Source organism: Pelophylax lessonae (genome assembly GCF_965119305.1).
Source record: "Pelophylax lessonae genome assembly, chromosome: 6".
NCBI lineage: Eukaryota > Metazoa > Chordata > Amphibia > Anura > Ranidae > Pelophylax > Pelophylax lessonae.
In genome coordinates this window covers 255,834,228-255,853,202 of record NC_138773.1, presented here as the reverse complement: position 1 = coordinate 255,853,202, position 18,975 = coordinate 255,834,228, and the positions used below count along the sequence as shown (strand labels likewise).

The 18,975-nt window shown below is 48.1% G+C and overlaps 1 protein-coding gene across 1 annotated transcript in view; it reads left to right on the top strand.

Annotated features, from left to right (window-relative positions):
* Positions 1–17,185, top strand: part of TTC21B (tetratricopeptide repeat domain 21B) — a 146,495-nt gene extending 129,310 nt beyond the window's left edge. The window contains exons 28-29 of the mRNA XM_082260063.1: positions 2,919–2,986; positions 16,547–17,185. Coding sequence (XP_082116189.1) covers positions 2,919–2,986; positions 16,547–16,624 — 146 coding nt within the window. The 3' untranslated portion in view covers positions 16,625–17,185. The remainder of the gene's footprint in view (positions 1–2,918; positions 2,987–16,546) is intronic.
* The last annotated feature ends 1,790 nt before the right edge of the window (positions 17,186–18,975 follow it).

Genomic DNA, 18,975 nt, shown 5'->3' with positions numbered 1-18,975 from the left:
TCTATTGCCAATAGTGGCTCAGGGGTTACACAGAAATTATTATTCTCTCCTCACTCTTTACGTGACAGCACTGAATGCCTGAGCAGCCAAGCACCGGCACTGTCATGCAAAGATCAGTCACGTACTTGCCTGAAAATACTGGGGATTGCTCTTCAATCCTGATGGTTGAAAAGAGCTGTAAATAGTAGTGAAAGAAAGGTGAGCATGGGAAGCTGATAGGCCAGCAGTTAGGTAAACTTGTACTTTTGCCCTGCAAGGTACAATATTTTCCGGCACTCTCTTTGTGTCCACTTTCTGTCTACATGCATTCCAGAAACTACCTCATGTCATTTCTCAAAATGGACTTTCTTGATGGTGACCGCAGTAAAGCATGCATGTGCAATGGAACAACTGCTTGTAGTTCTCATTGGGAGAGAGTGTGATTGACAACGCAGAAGCACAATCTGTAGCCAGGAAAGTGCATCGTCACCCTATAACAGGAAGTGGTCACATGATCGGAAAGCTTCAGATCGCAAGCATGCATCGGGAGCTTTCGTCCGCAACGTCGACTGTGCTGGGCCACGCGGGGCGCACACTCTCAGCACAGTTTTGGGTTTACATAGGGCCTCATATATGCAGGCTCTCAGTGTTAAAGCCCACCCGCCAAGAGGCTGCATACATGGGTGCAGCCAGCAGAAACAGATTAAACATGCTAGTACTCTGCAGGCCAGTGGGTTTGTTTAACCAACTTTGGACCGGTAAGTTTTACCTCATTAATGACCAGGCCACTTTTTGCGATACGGCACTGCCTTACTTTAACTGAAAATTGCACAGTCTTGCGATGCTGTACCCAAATAAAATGTATGTCCTTATTTCCCCATACATAGAGCTTTCTTTTGGTGTTATTTGATCACCTGTCCGGTTTTTATTTTTTTTCTTATTTTTATAAACAAAAAAAGAACAACAATTTTGAAAAAAAAAACACAATATTATTTACTTTCTGCTATAAAATATATTCAATAAAAAAAATTTAAAAAATCTAATATTTTCATCAATTTAGGCCAATATGTATTCTGCTACATATTTTTGGTAAAAAAAAAAAATCCCAATAAGCGCATATTGATTGTTTTGCGCAAACGTTATAGCATCTATAAACGATCCAATATTTTTATGGAATTTTTATTTATCTATATTTTTTTACTAGTGATGGTAGCGATCAGCGATTTTTAGCAGGATTGCGACGGACAGTTTGGACATCTTAGACTTTTGACACTTTCTGGGGACCAGTGACATTATTACAGTGATCAGTGCTAAAATAAAATGCACTGTCACTACACTAATGACACTAGCAGGGAAGGGGTTAAATATCAGGGGTGATCAAAGGGTTAAGTGTCTCCCTAAGGTGTGCTTACTCTAACTGTGGGGGGTTACACTGATTGGGGGAAGACGGAGATCCTGGTTCCTGGAGCAGGAACACAAGATCTCCATCTTGTTCTCTTGCAGAACGGCGATCTGCCTTGTTTACATAGGCAGATCACCGTTCTGTCTCTCCCAGGGATGATCCCGGGTGGCCGGCATACATCGGGACAATCACGGCGGACCAACGACTCCATCTAGTGGCTATTGCATGAAACGACATACAGGTACGCCGTTTCGCGCAATAGCGCCACTTTGCCGCAGTATATATGCGGCGGCCGGTTGGCTAGTGGTTAACCATGTAAGAAGAAAGATCTCCCATTGCTGTGTATCTAATGCCACGACTTTTTTGGCATTGATTAGGGAAGGTTAGCAACCCTTTCAGCTTTTTATTGCCTTGTCCCCAGTGGGGAGATAAACTTTCTCTAGGTGTCCATTGTCAGCGATTGAGGGAAAAATCCACTTTTTTTTTTTTTTATTGAATATTCAAATTACATCAAAAGTGAGCGAAAAAAAAGGCAAAAATTACAAATAATAAAATAGGTACAGCTCCGCAATGACAGGCTAAGCAGGGTTCTTGAACTTACCATTGTGGGGGGGGGGGGGGGATAAAGCCCCCATGGGAAGATATGATTAGAAGACATCAATGCATTTGACATCATAAGACAGGGAGGATAACGACAGATCTTCAAGCTTCCACAACAATAGAGGCTTAAAATCGGGTAAATAAATGGGGGGGCACTGTCACTCTCTGTAAACACCATCCCAGACATCATTGTCCAGGTAAGGAACATCAATCTTCCATCGTTCTCTGCACTTAGTTAGGCTTGCAGGAGGAGGTGGACGTACAGCTTTGTACAATACAGAATGGGTCTTTGGAGGGGAATCAGTGCAGAGCAATGACTCCAAGTCCATTTCCTGAAGGGTAATGACTGCCAACCCAAACTGGGAGGTGTTGGCATGGTGTAGTTGTAAGTAACGAAAAATGTAGGCAGTATTTAACCTATAAGACTGAGAATAGGGGTAGACAGCCATCGAAGGGTGCAAAACCCTTGTCCAGTGCCAAGCCCTTATCATAGCTCGCATGGTGGGAGTGAGAGGATAAGAAGCTCTGGAACCTCTGTACAGAAGGGATTGCAAAGCTTCATAGGAGTCCAGAATTGCGGCCTCAACCACCACTGAAGCATTGGAAAATCCAAAATTTTCAGTTGTCACCAAAACAGGAATAGAATCTTACAGTGAAAAAACTTGTTACAGCAATAAATGTCTTAAGAGGGGATTCCCCTCACATTGGAGACCTTTCCCCCCACTTCCTGTCCTTTATAAGCAACGTGACATTTCTCTAATGAGCCCAAGATGGAAAAAAAACCCAGCTGGATTTAACCTTACCTTGCTCTATCCAAAGCTAAAAAAAAAAGTTTTGTTTTTAGATCCTTTAAATAAATTAGCATTGAATACTTCAATATTATTTTTGAATTACATTTTTTTTTAATATTTAATATATATTTTTTTTTAATTTGCAGGATATAAACTTGCTTTTAATTACCTTAAGGCAAAGAGATATGTTGATGCAATTGATGTGTGCCACAAGGTAAGAGCTTATTCCTGAATGCAGTAATAATGCATCTACTGTATGTATTGTAAAGTAATCATGGAATCCTGAGATTGAACACGTTTGAATCACTAAGGCTACATTCATACTAGCCTGCATGGTAAAAAACTGTTTTTCTCTTACGTCCTCCGACAGTCGCCGCCCACTTCATATTCGTCACAATGGGGTATTAGACTTTGCTCCGAAGGAGTAGCTAGGCAACAGAATATGTCAATATAAAAGTTTTAACACATCCCACCCCCAGGGGGTGGTCCCCTCAGTCAATACCCTCCCACTTCCTGTATCCATACTCCAGTTTCAATGTCTAGCTTGTCAGGAGTAGCTGGATGTCTCTATGCTGGGGCATTTGTCTCAGCCTTTTCTCTGTTCTTTTTTGATTTTGTTTGAGTTTTTTCTCTCTGTTTGCTTAGCTGTTCATTTTGTCAACGTTAGTTAGTTCTTCTGATGAAGAGGATTCGTGCGGGCTGGGACTCGGGCTGATCCCCCTGGTCGCAGGTTGTGGGTCAGTGGTTTTCCCGGCCTGCCATCGAGCGTTCGGCCAGGTATCGCTCCTGGCACAGTGAACGACCCATCCCTGTTCGGTGCAGGGATGCTTGGTGAGGTGGCTACCTCACTGGACGCTGTGTGGTTTCTTAACCCCGGTTTCGTGCGTCCTGGATGCGACTCTCCCTGCCTCATGTGCTGCGGTTTGTTCGCCTGTGCGGGTCCCCCGCGTCATTAGAAGGTAAGTGTACTTATGTGGGGACCTGTCTGTCGGGGGGGGTGTCAGTCTGGGACTGTGTAACCTGCCTCTATTCACACTATTTGGCTCCCTGTCATTCTGCCTGCACGCTGTGGGCTGCAGGAGGGGGGGCTGTGTGGCACTGTGTTTCTGCCTGTTACTGTGTGAAGCGCTGTGTGCTGTGGGGCATGCCTTTGGTCATGTTGGGGGCACTGTACAGCGGTCGCTGCGGCGACCTGCCATGTTGATTTTTACATGGGTGATGTGTTACATCGCAGAGCGGGGAGCGGCGTTTTCGGCGCCAAGCGCCGCCATTTTGCCTGCATCCCCCCGGCCGCAGGTTTTCATTGCGGGCGCCCATTTTCTTGTAGCCTCTCATAGGCTTTACAAGAGCGCCCTGATTGCATCACTTCCTCTTTCCTGATGTGCACCGATCGCAGCAGCAGCTACTACAGGGGTCCCCTCAGGTTTTTGACTTTTCTATCTGCCTGTATCCATTGCCTGTTTTCTGTGCTCTCCCTGTGGGGGTCTCATTAGGCTTGTGTGTGTGGCGGTGGGCTGCGCTCGCCGCGCTTGTTAAGGGGGCAGTTAACCCTTTCTTGTCAGCATAAGTTTTGTGGGGCAATGGATTCTCAGGAGGGCAAATTTCCTGCCACATTGGTGGGTAGCCAGGAGACTGCTGTTTCTCCCCCAGGGGGGGATTTGGCTGTGATTGTGGCTAATCTTGCTGCCCAGGTGCAAATGCTGGTGGCTGTTCAATCCACAAAAAGGTCCAGAGTTTCAATTTCCTCTGGTTCAGAGGGTGATGGTGCGGGGGCTGATATGGCCGGGGTCTCCTTGTCGGGGTCCCGTTCCTCCCTGGATCTTGTGGGGTCCGAGGTGGAGGCTGAGGTTGAAGGGGTGGATAATTCTCCCCCTGGCTCGTCTGAAGAGCTTGCACTCATGGATGACTTGGTTGCTTCCATCAAACAAACGCTGCGCTTGCAAGATGAACCGTGTCCGCCGGCTGCTTTGGCAGCTTATGGGACAAAGAGAAGGCGCAAAACATCGCAGGTTTTTCCCTGCACTGATGATTTTCAGAGCGCAGTTAAGGAACAATCGCGTAATATTCGCAAACCTTTTGCGGTACCCAGTAGGTTTAAACTGCGTTATCCCTTCACGCCCGCTACTGACGAGCGTTGGTGTGTACCACCTCCTGTGGATCACGCGATCGCGGTTCTGAATAAGTCCACTGCGATTCCTGCTGAGGATACCCCGGTATTCCGGGATGCCGCAGACAAGAGGCTGGGGTCTCTTGCCCGTCATACCTATTCTATTATGGGTTCTATGTTAAAAGCTCTGTTTGCTTCCCTTATGGCGGCCCAGGCGGTCGCGAGTTGGACGCAGGTGCTTAGACGCGTTTTGGTGGCTGACTCAGCCCCGCAGGCGACATTGGACATGGTGGATCAAATCCATCAGGGTGTCATGTATTTGTGCGATGCGGACTTGGATATGGTCCCGTTGGCCGCACGTGTACACGGTGTGGCGGTGTTGTCTCGCCGTTTGGTTTGGTTGAAGTGTTGGTCGGTGGACCAATCTTCTCGCAAGACTTTAGCCAATCTCCCTTATGACGGTTCTCGTCTGTTTGGTGAATCCTTGGATACTCTGATTAAGGGGATCCCTGGGGGTAAGAGCACGCTCTTACCCCAATCCCAGAAGGCTAAGTCGGCTCCTGGTAAGAAGCATGCTTCCTTTCGGCCCTCTCAGGGGTCCTTTCGTGCCTTTCGGCCGCACTTTAAGGGCAAACCGTTCAAAGGTCAGGGCTCTCAAAAGAAGCCGTGGACAGGTAAGCAGAAGTCCGGCCAATCCGGATCCGCTGCCCACAACAGTGCGGCCTGAAGGGGCGCCCTCACCCGGTTCTGGGGTGGGGGGACGCTTGCTCGGTTTTCTACAACCTTGGCTGGCCCGTGTTCGGGACAGGTGGGTTCAGGAAATCGTTCGATCTGGTTACAAGATCGAGTTTCTCTCTCGGCCGGAGAGCAGATTTTTTCCCTCAAATCTTCAACTGTCTCCGGAGCGTTTGCGGGATCTGCACCTGGCGGTGCGGGACCTGAGAGTTCAGGGAGTGGTGGTCCCGGTGCCTCATCGGGACAGATTTCGGGGGTTCTATTCAAATCTGTTCACTGTACCCAGGAAGGAGGGCAAGGTTCGTCCAATTCTGGACTTGAAGGCTCTAAACCGCTTTGTGCGGGTTCGCAAGTTCCGCATGGAATCTCTGCGGTCGGTGGTGGCTGCCCTGGTTCCGGGGGAATTCATGGCCTCCATCGATCTGAAGGATGCGTACCTACACATCCCCATTTTCGAGGGTCATCAGAGGTACCTTCGATTCGCCATTGCGGAGGATCACTACCAATTTGTGGCGTTGCCTTTTGGCCTCGCTTCGGCTCCGCGGGTTTTCACCAAGGTGCTTGCGCCACTGCTGGCCTTGTTAAGGGCCCAGGGCATCTCTGTCCTGGGGTATCTGGACGACATTCTGGTTCGATCTGCGACCAGCCAGGGTCTGGAGAAGGATCTGTCCGTCACGGTGCAGACTCTGCAGGAGTTTGGTTGGACGATAAATTATCCAAAATCGACACTGTGCCCGGCGGTTCGTCTTCCCTATTTGGGAATGATCCTGGACTCGGTCCAAGCGAAGGTCTTCCTACCAGACGACAAAATCAAGGTTCTTCAGGGAGAAGTCCAGTCCCTCAGGGACGTTCCGTGCTCATCCCTGCGGAAGTGCATGCGGTGTCTGGGTCTGATGGTCTCGGCTTTCGAGGCGATTCCCTTTGCCCAGTTTCACACGAGGGGTCTCCAAGCGGAGATTCTGTCCAAGTGGGACGGGCATCCGCAGTCTCTGGATGTCCAGATTTCGTTGAGCTGTCGCACCAGAAGGGATCTTCTGTGGTGGCTCCAGTCCCCGGCGGTGTCGGGGGGGAAAGTCTTTTCGTCCTCTTTCATGGACGGTGATCACCACAGATGCCAGCCTGTCGGGCTGGGGTGGTGTTCTGGGCGTTCTGTCCGCCCAGGGGACTTGCTCGGAGGAGGAATCCTCCCTTCCGATCAACATTCTGGAGTTGCGTGCGATAACTCTCTGCCTTCACCGTTGGACGGACAGGCTGCGCGGCTGTCCGGTTCGGGTGCAGACGGACAATGCCACGGCGGTGGCTTACGTCAATCACCAAGGGGGCACCAGGAGTGCCCGAGCGGCTCGGGAAGTGGCCGACATTCTTTCTTGGGCCGAAACTCATGTCCCGGCGATATCGGCGGTACACATTCCGGGGGTGGAGAACTGGCAGGCGGATTATCTGAGTCGCCAGACCCTGGATCAGGGGGAATGGTCTCTCCACCCGGCTGTCTTCCAGATGTTGTGCGCGAAGTGGGGTCTTCCGGAAGTGGACCTGTTCGCGTCTCGTCTGAACAACAAGGTAAAAAGGTTCGTGGCAAGGACGTGCGATCCTCGGGCAGACGTGTCCGACGCGCTGGTGGCCCCGTGGCACCAGTATCGGCTGCTGTATGCGTTCCCGCCGATTCAATTGCTGCCCAGGTTCCTTCGCAGGTTGAACTCGGAACCACACGCGGTGATTCTTGTGGCACCGGACTGGCCTCGCCGGTCCTGGTACGCGGATCTCGTGAACCTGGCGGTCGACGCTCCTTGGCGTCTGCCTCTTCGAGAAGATCTCTTGTCTCAAGGGCCGATATTCCATCCTGCTTTACAGTCGCTGGCTTTGACGGCCTGGCTGTTGAAACCGAGGTCCTGAAGGATAGGGGTCTCTCTCCGGAGGTCATTCACACTTTGATTAACGCGAGGAAGTCTTCCTCGGGGAAGGTCTATCACAGTACTTGGAAGGCCTATTTTGCCTGGTGTGAGTCCAGGGGGTTTTCACCTCGCACATACTCTGTGTCTAGGGTGTTGTCCTTCCTTCAGACGGGTGTCGACCAGCGTATGGCGTTGGCTACGGTCAAGGGTCAGGTGTCTGCGCTGGCCGTTCTCTTTCAACGTCCTATAGCGTCTAACTCTTTGGTTAGTACCTTTGTTCAAGGGGTGCGACATCTGGTCCCTCCTAGGAGGGCACCCTTGCCTCCTTGGGACTTGAATCTTGTGCTGTCCGTGTTACAACATGCTCCTTTTGAACAGATCAGGAAGATCTCGTTGTCCATGTTGTCCAAAAAAGTCGCTTTTTTGGTGGCGATAACTTCGGCTTGTAGGGTTTCGGAGCTGGCGGCTTTGTCCTGCAAGTCTCCGTACTTGGTCCTTCATCTGGATAAGGTGGTCTTGCGACCCAACCCTTCTTTTCTTCCGAAGAGAGTTTCGGATTTTCACATCAATGAGGACATTGTCCTGCCTTCGCTCTGCGCGAAGCCCAAACATCCGAAGGAGGTGGAGCTGCATTCCTTGGATGTTGTTCGGGCGATTAGGGTTTAGCTGAAATCGACTGAATCTTTCCGCAAGTCGGATTCCTTGTTTGTCCTTCCTGAGGGACCTCGGAAGGGCTTGGCTGCGTCGGCCTCTACCATTGCCAAATGGATCAGACAGACTGTGGAACAGGCCTATACTTTGAAGGGGAAAGTTCCCCCTGTGCCTGTGAAGGCGCACTCTACAAGATCTCTGAGTACGTCTTGGGCCTGTCGTCATGGGGCTTCTGTGGCCCAGGTGTGTAAGGCGGCGACTTGGTCGTCCGTTCACACCTTCACAAAATTCTACAGAGTGGATGTTCAGGCATCGGCAGATGCTTCCTTTGGCCGCAAGGTTCTTAGTGCGGCAGTTCCTTAGAGCCTCTTGTATGGGCTTCTTGGCTGTTTGGGATACATGTTGTTATCCCTAGGTTATTTGTTTTCCTGGGATTTTTTGCTTCTGTTGAGCAAGTTTTTTCTTCTGTTGCCCAGATGGTTTCCTTCCTTTGGTAAGGTTCCTTTCTCTGCTGTGGAGACGGCGTTGCCTTGGGCGCGGCTGCGTTTCCCACCCCTCATGTTTGCACTGCTTTGGGACGTCCCCATTGTGACGAATATGAAGTGGGCGGCGACTGTCGGAAGACGTAAGAGAAAACGGAATTTTTGTAAAATCTTACCTGTAAAATTCCTTTCTCTGAGTCCTCCGACAGTCGCCGCCCCCGCCCCTCTTTTGGGGTTTGGTTATATACTCTACTGCTATTCCACTGAAACTGAGATATGGATGCAGGAAGTAGGAGGGTATTGACTGAGGGGACCACCCCCTGGGGGTGGGATATGTTAAAACTTTTATATTGACATATTCTGTTGCCTAGCTACTCCTTCGGAGCAAAGTCTAATACCCTATTGTGACGAATATGAAGTGGGCGGCGACTGTCGGAGGACTCAGAGAAAGGAATTTTACAGGTAAGATTTTACAAAAATTCCGTTTTTTTCCTGCATGCTAGTGCAGTATTGCTTCTTGCAGAGATCAGTGCAATGCATGTTTCAGCACTTTTGTTTTTTAAACTTTATTTGAAGTGTTACCTATTTCATTCCTGACATGCAATGCCATACAGTACAGTGTGGAAAAATGAAGATATGTTGCAGCTTAAGGAGGCGTGGTTGGGGAGCAATAAAAATGCAGCTCAGCAATCGCAGGTCGCGATTCGATACGATTCGATTCCGCGATGCATCACGATGCATCACGATTACTGCCCAATGCCCATGCCCAGCCCAATGGTTTTCAAAACTTTATCAAAAAAAACAATCAAGCAGTCACAAATAAAATAATCCTTTATTTTCATTTGCTTCAAAGGACACTTTCCTGGACCCTGTCATGGCCTGCAAGCCCTGCATACTTTAGTGCACTTGCACTGCAAACATATAGGAAGGTCTGAAAATGCAAACAGCATAGCAGAGACAGACAACAACACTAGAATTTTACTAGAAGTAACAGTAAAATTAGTAAAAAACTGTAGTAGTGCAGTTTACTGCTTCATAAAAGAAAATATTAATATAAGCCAGGCCTACCACCATTTAAAGTACAACTAAAGGCAAAACTTGGATAAAGTTTGGCCTATAGTTGTACTTTAAGGCAAGCCAAGATAGAAGAAGCCAGCCAGCCAGCCAGCCAAGCTAATATTCTTGTGAAAATGGTCATCATAAATTCCCACAAAACATTATATATAAATCCTTTTATGTGCATATGCATTGCAATAAATTCCAGGTGTGCCATAACCTGTCCTCTACAAAACAGAGCACTTCCTGACTAGTAGCAAACATCAAGGGTGAACCTGGCAATAGTGCACTGCTGCATAACTTCCATGTTCACCATGATGTTTGTTTCCCTCTGTAACTGCCAGTCAACTCAAGTGAGTTGATGGATTGGCTGCTAGAGGGGAGTTACACAAATATAAGCTTATCAATTCACTTATGTCACTTTTATGTCACTTACTTTACAGAAAACGTTACCTGTCCTGCAGACAGTCTCTGTCTCTACCACGATTAAACCCAACTGAAGCCAAGCCAAAGCCACCATTAGAGGAAGGAAAACCCTTGACAGAGTAAATCATCAACTAAAGCTTAAACCTTGAGTAAATCTTCATGGGATCACAAAAAAAACACACAACACGATTGTCTGCATCAGAATCATGAGAACTGAAGAAAGGTTTGGCATTGCCACACTGGTACAACTCAAGGCATATAGGCTAGGTCAGGTTTGTGTGTTTTTGTGATCCAGTAAAGATTTAATCAAGGTTTTACGCTTCAATGTATGATTGATTTAATCTTTCAAGGATGTCCTTTCCTGTACCGTGGCTGCCTGGCTTGCCTTCAGTTGTCTAGATACACTTTTACCTTTAGTATTTGTTTGGTTGAGGGAACCCCCTACACTTGCTATTGCTACAGAGTACAACAGACCAGCAGACAGACATGCGTTGCAATAATTTCCAGGTGTGTGCCATAACCTGTCCTCTACAAAACAGAGCACTTCCTGACTAGTAGCAAATATCAAAGGTGAACCTGGCAATAGTGCACTGCTGCATAACTTCCATGTTCACCGTGATGTTTGTTTCCCCCTGCAACTGCCAGTCAACTCAAGTGAAGTGAGTTGATGGCTGCTAGAGGGGAGTTATACAAATATAAGCTTAAGCTTAAATAATTATCAATTCACTTATGTGAATGGACCATTTTTGAAAACAAGCCATTCTCCATCTCTCCAGTGCCAGAAAAGCTGTAAAAAATATAAAATGTTCCAGGTTCACTGCGATTGTGTTTGCCCCTGCCATTGCCAGTCAACTAAACACAGTGTGTGTGTGTGTGTGTCGTGACTCGTGACAACTCAAAAGCTTATACGCAGCCTCAGCATCAACTCAACACACACACACACTGTGTGTGTGTGTGTGTTGAGTTAATGCTAGAGCTGCGTTATAAGCTCTTGAGTTGTCACGACAGTCAGTCAGTCACGTTACAGAAAGAAAACTTTACCTGCACTGCACTGAGCAGCACTCTACCATGTCGATTACATCTGTAACTGAAGCCAAGCTTGCCAACAAGCCACCATTAGAGGAAGGAAAATCCTTGAGAGAATAAATTGTAAACTGAAGCTTAACCTTGAGGAAATCCTATGGGGGTCACATTCACAAACTCACAAATATAGTATATTACACAAGAATCCACAATTGGTGTTTGTGATCCAATAAGATAAGATTTACTCGAGGTTAAGCTTCAAATGTACAAGTTATTTCTCTCAATGATTTTCCTTCCTATAATGCTGCACCGTGGCTGGCTTGGTGTCAGTTGTCTAGAAGAAAATACACTTTAATATTTATTTGGTTGAGGGTTAAATGAACCCCTAGTACTTGCCTAGACACTTTTAGTGTGAAGCAACGGAACGGATTATGGATTGGAAATGGACACATTGGACAGGACAATCTTCAAAAACAAACCATCAGTGCTATAAATCTATAAAACAAAACTGGTGATGTGACTGACTGGTGACTGGCGGCAGACTGAATTAGTAATTACTAATTCATTAAAAACATGAATTAGTAATTATTTCAGTGCTTAGCATTTGGGAACATGTAGGTTTTTCTGTAAGAACACTAGATGATCCACATGCTCAGGTTTAAGACTGCTTCTTTTCGCTGTTATAACATCTCCTGCAGTAGAGAAAACCCGCTCTGCAGATACACTTGTACCTGGGATACACAAGTATTGCTTTGACAGCTGAGAGAGGAGGGGGAATATGACCTCATGCTCACGCCACCATTTTAAAGGGTCCTCAGTGAGAGGCAGAGGTGGGGCTTTACAATAGGTTCTTAGGTTCTATTGCACCATCAGTGAAAGACTGCCCCAGCAAAGTCATGAGCAGCGATGTTGTGGCCTTTTTTTTGGGAGGAGAATGGCTGTCCTCAATGGGTGTTGTTTCTGTTTCTTCTTCCACAGTTGCTTTTTCCCTAGGCACTTCATCCACATTTGTCCTTCTATTAAATGTAATCTGTGTGTTTGAACAAAAGATAATAGTATAAGAAGAGCTGAACTGACTAAGAGTGTGATTCATTGATGAGGTGTGGGAAACTGCACGGTAATCCATACCATACAGTTCCACTTCCCACACCGCATCAGTGAATCAGGGCATGTTATTACACAACACAATGTAGCTGAGCTGCTAGCTGTCTGGCAGGAAACATGATGAAATTCTAATTACTTCCAAAGATGCAGCCTCCTCAGTCACTCCTTTGTATATCTCCGATCTCTCCTCCTCTGTGAGAATACAAGGCAGTCCTTTAAAGCGAGGATCCAGAGCAGAGGCTGTATGAAGGATCTTCTTCTCTGCCTCACTGCTGTACCTCTTCAGGAGATCTGTTTTGATTGCATTCTTGATCTCATGGGTCATGGCTGTGTCTCCCATGGTGTCTGTCATGCTCTGGAGCAGTTGTGCATTTAGAGGGGCAATGAGAGACACTGTTGGGTTGCACTCTTCTGACATCAGCAAGGTTGCATCCTTCATTGGCTTTAATGCACTCACAGCGTCCTCTGCATTTGACACATCAGTTTCATTGAGAGTGCAGAGATCAGACTCTCCTTTTCTGACTTCTGGAGACAGCAAGGTGGCACAAACTGCAGGTTGTTGTTCTAAGAACCTCTCGACCATGTCATATGCGCTGTTCCATCTTGTTGGCACATCAGTTATTAGCTTATGATTCTTCAGGCCCAGACATTTCTGTTTCTCTTTTAGACAGTGGCTTGCTCTAGTGCTGCAATGAAAGAATGTGGATATTCGTCGCACTCTGGCGAGAAGCCTGGAGAGCGTGGCCCCTTTCAGTGCCCGCTGACATGCAAGATTAAGTGTATGGGAAAAACATTTAACATGAGGAAATTTACCAACTTGAGCTGCAACTATCATGTTCGCCGCGTTGTCGGTCACAAGCACTACAGATTTATCAGACAGCTGCCATTCTTCCACAACATGAGACAGTAGCTCTGCCAGATGAGCACCTGTGTGAGACTCATAAATGGCTCTTGTTTGCAACACATGTGACAAGACCTGCCGGTCCTTAGTAACGTAATGTGCTGTTATTGTAACATAGGACTCCGTTGTGACTGACGTCCATGAATCACACGTTATTGCGACTCGACTGGCTTGGTTCATTGACGCAAGTACCTGAGTTTTGGTGTCGTGGTAGAGTGCAGGTATAACGTTTTCTGTAAAGTGCCTGTGTGATGGGATCTTATAACGTGGCTCTAGCGTCTTCACAAGGTAGCGAAACCCGGCGTTGTCCACAACTGAGTAAGGCCGTAGGTCCTTGGCGATGAAAGCTGCCACAGCTTTGGTTAGTTTCTTCCCTTTTTCTGAGTTGGGCGGATAAGTTGACAGTATGGCATCAATTCTTGGCTGATCTGGGTCTAGCAGTCTTTCCTTGGCAGTGGTGGCACTGCTGGTGGCGACAGGTGTTACTAACTCAGAGTGAAAACGGCTAACATGGTTTCTCAAGTTCGTAGTATTCCCTAGGTATTTAATTTTTGTGTGACAGGCTTTACATACGGCGTGTGTCTTGTCCAACTCACGCTTCCCTGTGTGCTCGTAAAATCCGAAATGTGCCCAGATGTTTGCTCTTAAAACGCTAGGTGCATTTTTTATCTCTCGATCTTTTTCTCCTTCTGCCATATTTACCACCATACTACCACGTATGTGACGGAGACGGATGACATAAGTTGCCAAACTCTGTCAGTGTTTAAAAAAAAAATAAAAAAAAAAACTTGTAAACTAAGCCGCAACAAATCAACCAAGCAACATCTTTCATAAAATATGACTGTCTGTCTGTCTGTCAGACTCCCTTCCTTGCATGCACTGAGCCAAAACCCCCGGGGCCCCCCCTTACCCCACAGCTGCCTGTGACAGTGACAGTGACACTTGACAGAGACCCCCTTCCCCCCACAGCTGAGCTGACTGCAGCCTGACACACTGACAGAGACCTGGGTGGATGTCCCACACCTTCCCCAATCCCCCACAGCACTGACAAACACTGAGAGTGAGTGAGTCCCCCTCCTTGCCCAGACCCCCACACTGACAGAGACCTGGAAGTCCCACACCTTCACCAATCCCCCACAGCACTGACAAACACTTGAGTGAGAGTGAGTCCCCCCCCTTGCCCAGACCCCCACACTGACAGAGACCTGGAAGTCCCACACCTTCACCAATCCCCCACAGCACTGACAAACACTTGAGTGAGAGTGAGTCCCCCCCCCTTGCCCAGACCCCCACACTGACAGAGACCTGGAAGTCCCACACCTTCACCGATCCCCCACAGCACTGACAAACACTTGAGTGAGAGTGAGTCCCCCCCTTGCCCAGACCCCCATAGCTGACTGACACTGACAGAGACCCCCAGGCCCCCACTGACTGACCCCCCTGGCTGCCAGACTGCCACAGCAGAACAGTACCCCCGGGCCCCGACCGACCGTCCCCTGTCCCAGGCCCCCCCCCCCATCACAGACATCCCCCAGAGATACAGACGAGAGACCCCCATGAATGATAACACAATTATTTGTTCGGACATACCTGCTGTGTGACTGTGTGGGTTGTTGTGCACTGCATTGCAGAGGAGGACAGGTGCTGTGCTGCTCTCTGGGCTCTGTGGCGGGCGGCTGGCGTCACTGGCAGTGGCGTGGCGTGGCGGCTGGGCCTCCAGGGCCTGTCGGCTACGGTGAGGTGAGGTGAGGCTGGCGGCGCTGGCTGGCTGCGATGGGGACGCACTTGGGGCTCCTCGCTCCTGTGTGTGGACTCACTGGACTGGCGGCTTCTGGCTTGGATGGCTGGTTGGCTGGCTTCTAGGCCGCAGGTGGGACGCCGATACACGCGGGGGATGTCTTGCTGCGCCTCGGCCTGAGTCAAAGAGGCGGAAGGGGAGGAGCGGAGCCTTTTTATTAAGCTCCCGCCACTAACCCACCAATCAGCTGCCGATCCTGCGATCTTGTGATTTTTTTTTTTTCCCTTGCGCGATAGGGCGTGGCCTCGGGTGATGACGTCACCTCGTATAATCGATTATGCCGGCAGCCCGCATCAATGCAGAATCGCGAAGGGTCGAATTGCGATGCATCGATCTTTCGATTATATTCCCCAGCCCTAGTGTCCTGAGCGTAAATATAAATGAGGCCCCATAAGAGCTATACAGACTCTCACACTGGATTTTGGAATGGTGATGGCAGAGCATAGTTTGAGCCATTTTCGAGGGTGGGGCAGGAAACTATTTGGGAATTATTAAAGGTAATTTTAGAAATCATACTGTATCTTTTCTTTGTGAATATATTTGTTACATGTTTCCAAACACACAGCATAACTTCCATTTAAAAATTGCTGCTTACCATTTTATTAGCTTAAAGCGGAGCTACACCCAAAAGGGAAACTTCTGCTTTAGGGCTTTCTCCAACCTCCTCTTCACTAAATGGCACTTTTTTTTTGAGGTGGGGGGGGGGAGCGGATACTTAGAACAGAAGTTCACCTTTCCTCCTCCCTCCCTGCAGTCTTTTGGGACACATGCCCAGTGGGCACCCTGCTGTGAAGCTGCAAGCTGTCACAGCTGGGTGCCCACAGTTGAGATGCCGGGGACAAAAGATGGAGGGAAGGGATGGCTAGGTGGGGACATTGCTGGATCCTGGGACAAGTGACTGTCTGTTTATTAACAGTCAGCAGATATGGTTTTTGTAGCTGCTGACTTTTAATAAACACAAAATGACTGGAGCTCCTCTTTAAAAATCTTACCTAGCTCTCCCCTACTTATAAGGAGGGGGTTGGGGAGCTATGTTTACCATAATTAACCTGTCTGCACGGTGCCAGCAGATCACTTTATTAGTTGTAAACTAGATGGGTACGCTGACTGTCCTAACAAAGGGTTAAAGAGCTCAAGGCTTGGCTGATATATTGTATCTTAATGCACTTAAAAAACTGTACCTAAAATCTATCCCCTAATTTCACAAAGCAATCTATTCTGAACTGTAGCTGCTTACAGAGTCTTATGTAAAAACCTGCTCCAAGGTAACAACTAGAAAGGTAAGTTTTTTTTTTTTTGGTTTTTTTTTTGTGAATGGAAACATAACAGACATACAGTGGGGGGGTTCAGATTTGTCTGCAAACGTGGAATACATTTTAAGGAGTTTAGCAGAACAAATGCATCTTTGGGTGCTCAAGGCTACTGTGTGAAATTCAGGCTTGTGGAAATGTTGCATATTCCTGAGTCTGCCTGCAGAGGGAGCACTGCATTTGCTGCATTTGTTCCCATGACACATGATGTATGTATTGTATCAGAGGTTTGTAGGACATCTGCTTCATCTCAAAAAAGTTACTTACTATCCCATGCTTTCTTCAACAGGTCTTAGAACTTCATCCCAGTTACCCAAAGATAAGAAAAGATATTCTTGACAAATCCAGAGCTGCCTTAAGGACTTAAACACAATGTAAAAGATAATTGTAGCAGCAGAATACAGTACCCAGGCAAAAGGAATTGTGAGTACTAGGCACAGCACTATGGCCAGCTAAAGCAAGTGCAAGTGACCACCGCCATGTTTACAGAAGAATACCAGGCTAAAAGAAAAGGACTTTGTTTTGAAAGGAGTCGTAGTTGAAGTCACTGTAGAGCCAGTTAATAATTTCATTTACTTGCCTTGAGTTGTGGGTGCAGCCAATATAGTGCCCAGGATCTGACACTGAAAGATTTAGCGTCCTGCACCATCTACTACATCATTCCAGCTCAGCTCACACAGAGCAAAACACTGAAACTCCTATTACACTGAGAAAGCAGGGCTGCTTTCTTCCTTATGGCAGGAAAGTATTCCACACATCATTCCTAACATTTTAAATTTTTCCCAATGCTCCTAAAAGTTAGAAGCACAGGCACCTCTAGAGTATGGATTTTTGTTTATTTTAGGCTGGACTGACATGTTGTTAGTTTAGATGCATGTACACAAAACAGAAGTCCACTTTAAATGTTATTTCCACCTTTTGCAAAATATAATAATAAATACAAATTTCTCTTTCGTTCATTGACGGACATAGCTCCTGATCTTCTTAACCAGGGGTCCTCAAACTTTTTAAACAGGGGGCCAGTTCACTGTCCCACAGACGCTGTTGGGGGCCGGACTATAGTTTGAAAAAAATATGAAAAAATTCCTATGCACATATTTTATATGTAGTGCACAGAAAACAGTACAATTATTTAAAACCATAGCCTCAGGAACTAAAGTGCAAGCAGTGCAGACAAGTCTCTGTATGAACCCTTCAGAGCTGAAGACCTGACACGCCCCCCCCAACTAGTGAATGACTACAAGTTCCAGCATGAATCCACAAGCTCCAAGGGGTCACATTCTTAAATCTCTGGGGCTCATGCTGGGACTTATAGCCCTTCACTATTTGGGGGGCTGTCATTTCCTCAGCTCTGAGGGGCTCATATTGGGACAAGTAGTCCTTCACTTTGGGGGGGGGGTCACATTCTTACATTTCAGGGGGTCATGTTGGGACTTGTAGTCCTTCACTAGTTAGGAGGGATTGTCACGTCCTCCGATCAGAGGGGTTCATGCTGGAACTTGCAGTCCTTCACTTTTATAAAGTTCATACCTCCCAAAAGTAATGGACTTCAAGACTTCAAGACCCAGCATGAACCCCTGAGATCTAAGGATCAATGCAGCGTCACCAGTGCCCATCAGAGCAGCCTCATTAGTGCCCATCAATGCAGCCTCAGCAGTGTTCCTCAATGCAGTTTGATCAGTGCCCATCAATAGAGCCTCACCAGTGCAGCCTGACAAGTGCCCATTAGCTCAGCCTCATCAGTGCCCATCAATGCAGCCCCACCAGTGCCCATCGCTGTTGGTCCTGCAGGCCGCTGGCCTGTAAGTTTTGCTGGGAGCTAGCCATGGCCTGTGGGTCCTGCAGGAAACTGGCCATGGCCAGCTCCCAGCAGGACCTGCAGGCCAGCAGGACTCAGTGGCCAGCAGGACCCATAGGCCATGGCCTGCTCCCAGCAGGACCAGCAGGCCATGGCCAGCACCCAGCAGGCCATGGCCAGCACCCAGCAGGACCAGCAGGCCATGGCCAACACAGGACCTGACAGCCAGACAGTGTTGGGATGTGAGGGTCAGCTGAGGGTGTCAGGGTGTCTCACCACAGCGATGCCGATGACAGCTCAGCAGGTTCTTGCTCGGCCTCCTGGGGGTGATGACCACTTCAAGCCCTGGTAGGCTGGCGCTCCCTGCCTCCATCCTAAAGTAAGCTGTAAAAACTTCAGGCATCCAGCGGCGAGCTCCGTTGTATTCCGCGCCGCGCCGTGTGCCCCGCCAATTCCTGCCTTCAAAGTCTCTGGGAGTTGTAGTTTCCTGCTGCGCGCCCCTGCTCTGTTCTCCACAGCCACCGCCACAAGGAACTTGAGCGTGGTCGGGACTACAACTCCCAGAATGCAGCGCGGGAGTAAAACAGCCAATTGGCTGCTGCTGCAGCCGATTTCCTGCACACAGGGAAAAAAAAAACCAGCCCAACTCAGTTCTGCAATTGCCGGGGGGGGGCCGGGTTCAGGACCCTGGCGGGCCGCGTAGTTTGAGAACCCCTGTTCTTAACCATTGGGTTATACTGCCCCCTACAGGAGTAGGACAGAAAAAACATCTGGCTATGCCTATAGGGTGGTCCCAGGGGGTATACTCCCTCTCTCTGCTATAGGGACTCTGTTTTTTTTTTCTGTCTAGTCAGGAGTAAGGACCTAGTTCCTTGCTGGGATCTCTGGTCCTGGCAATTTCATTTTAGATGGAGTTTTTT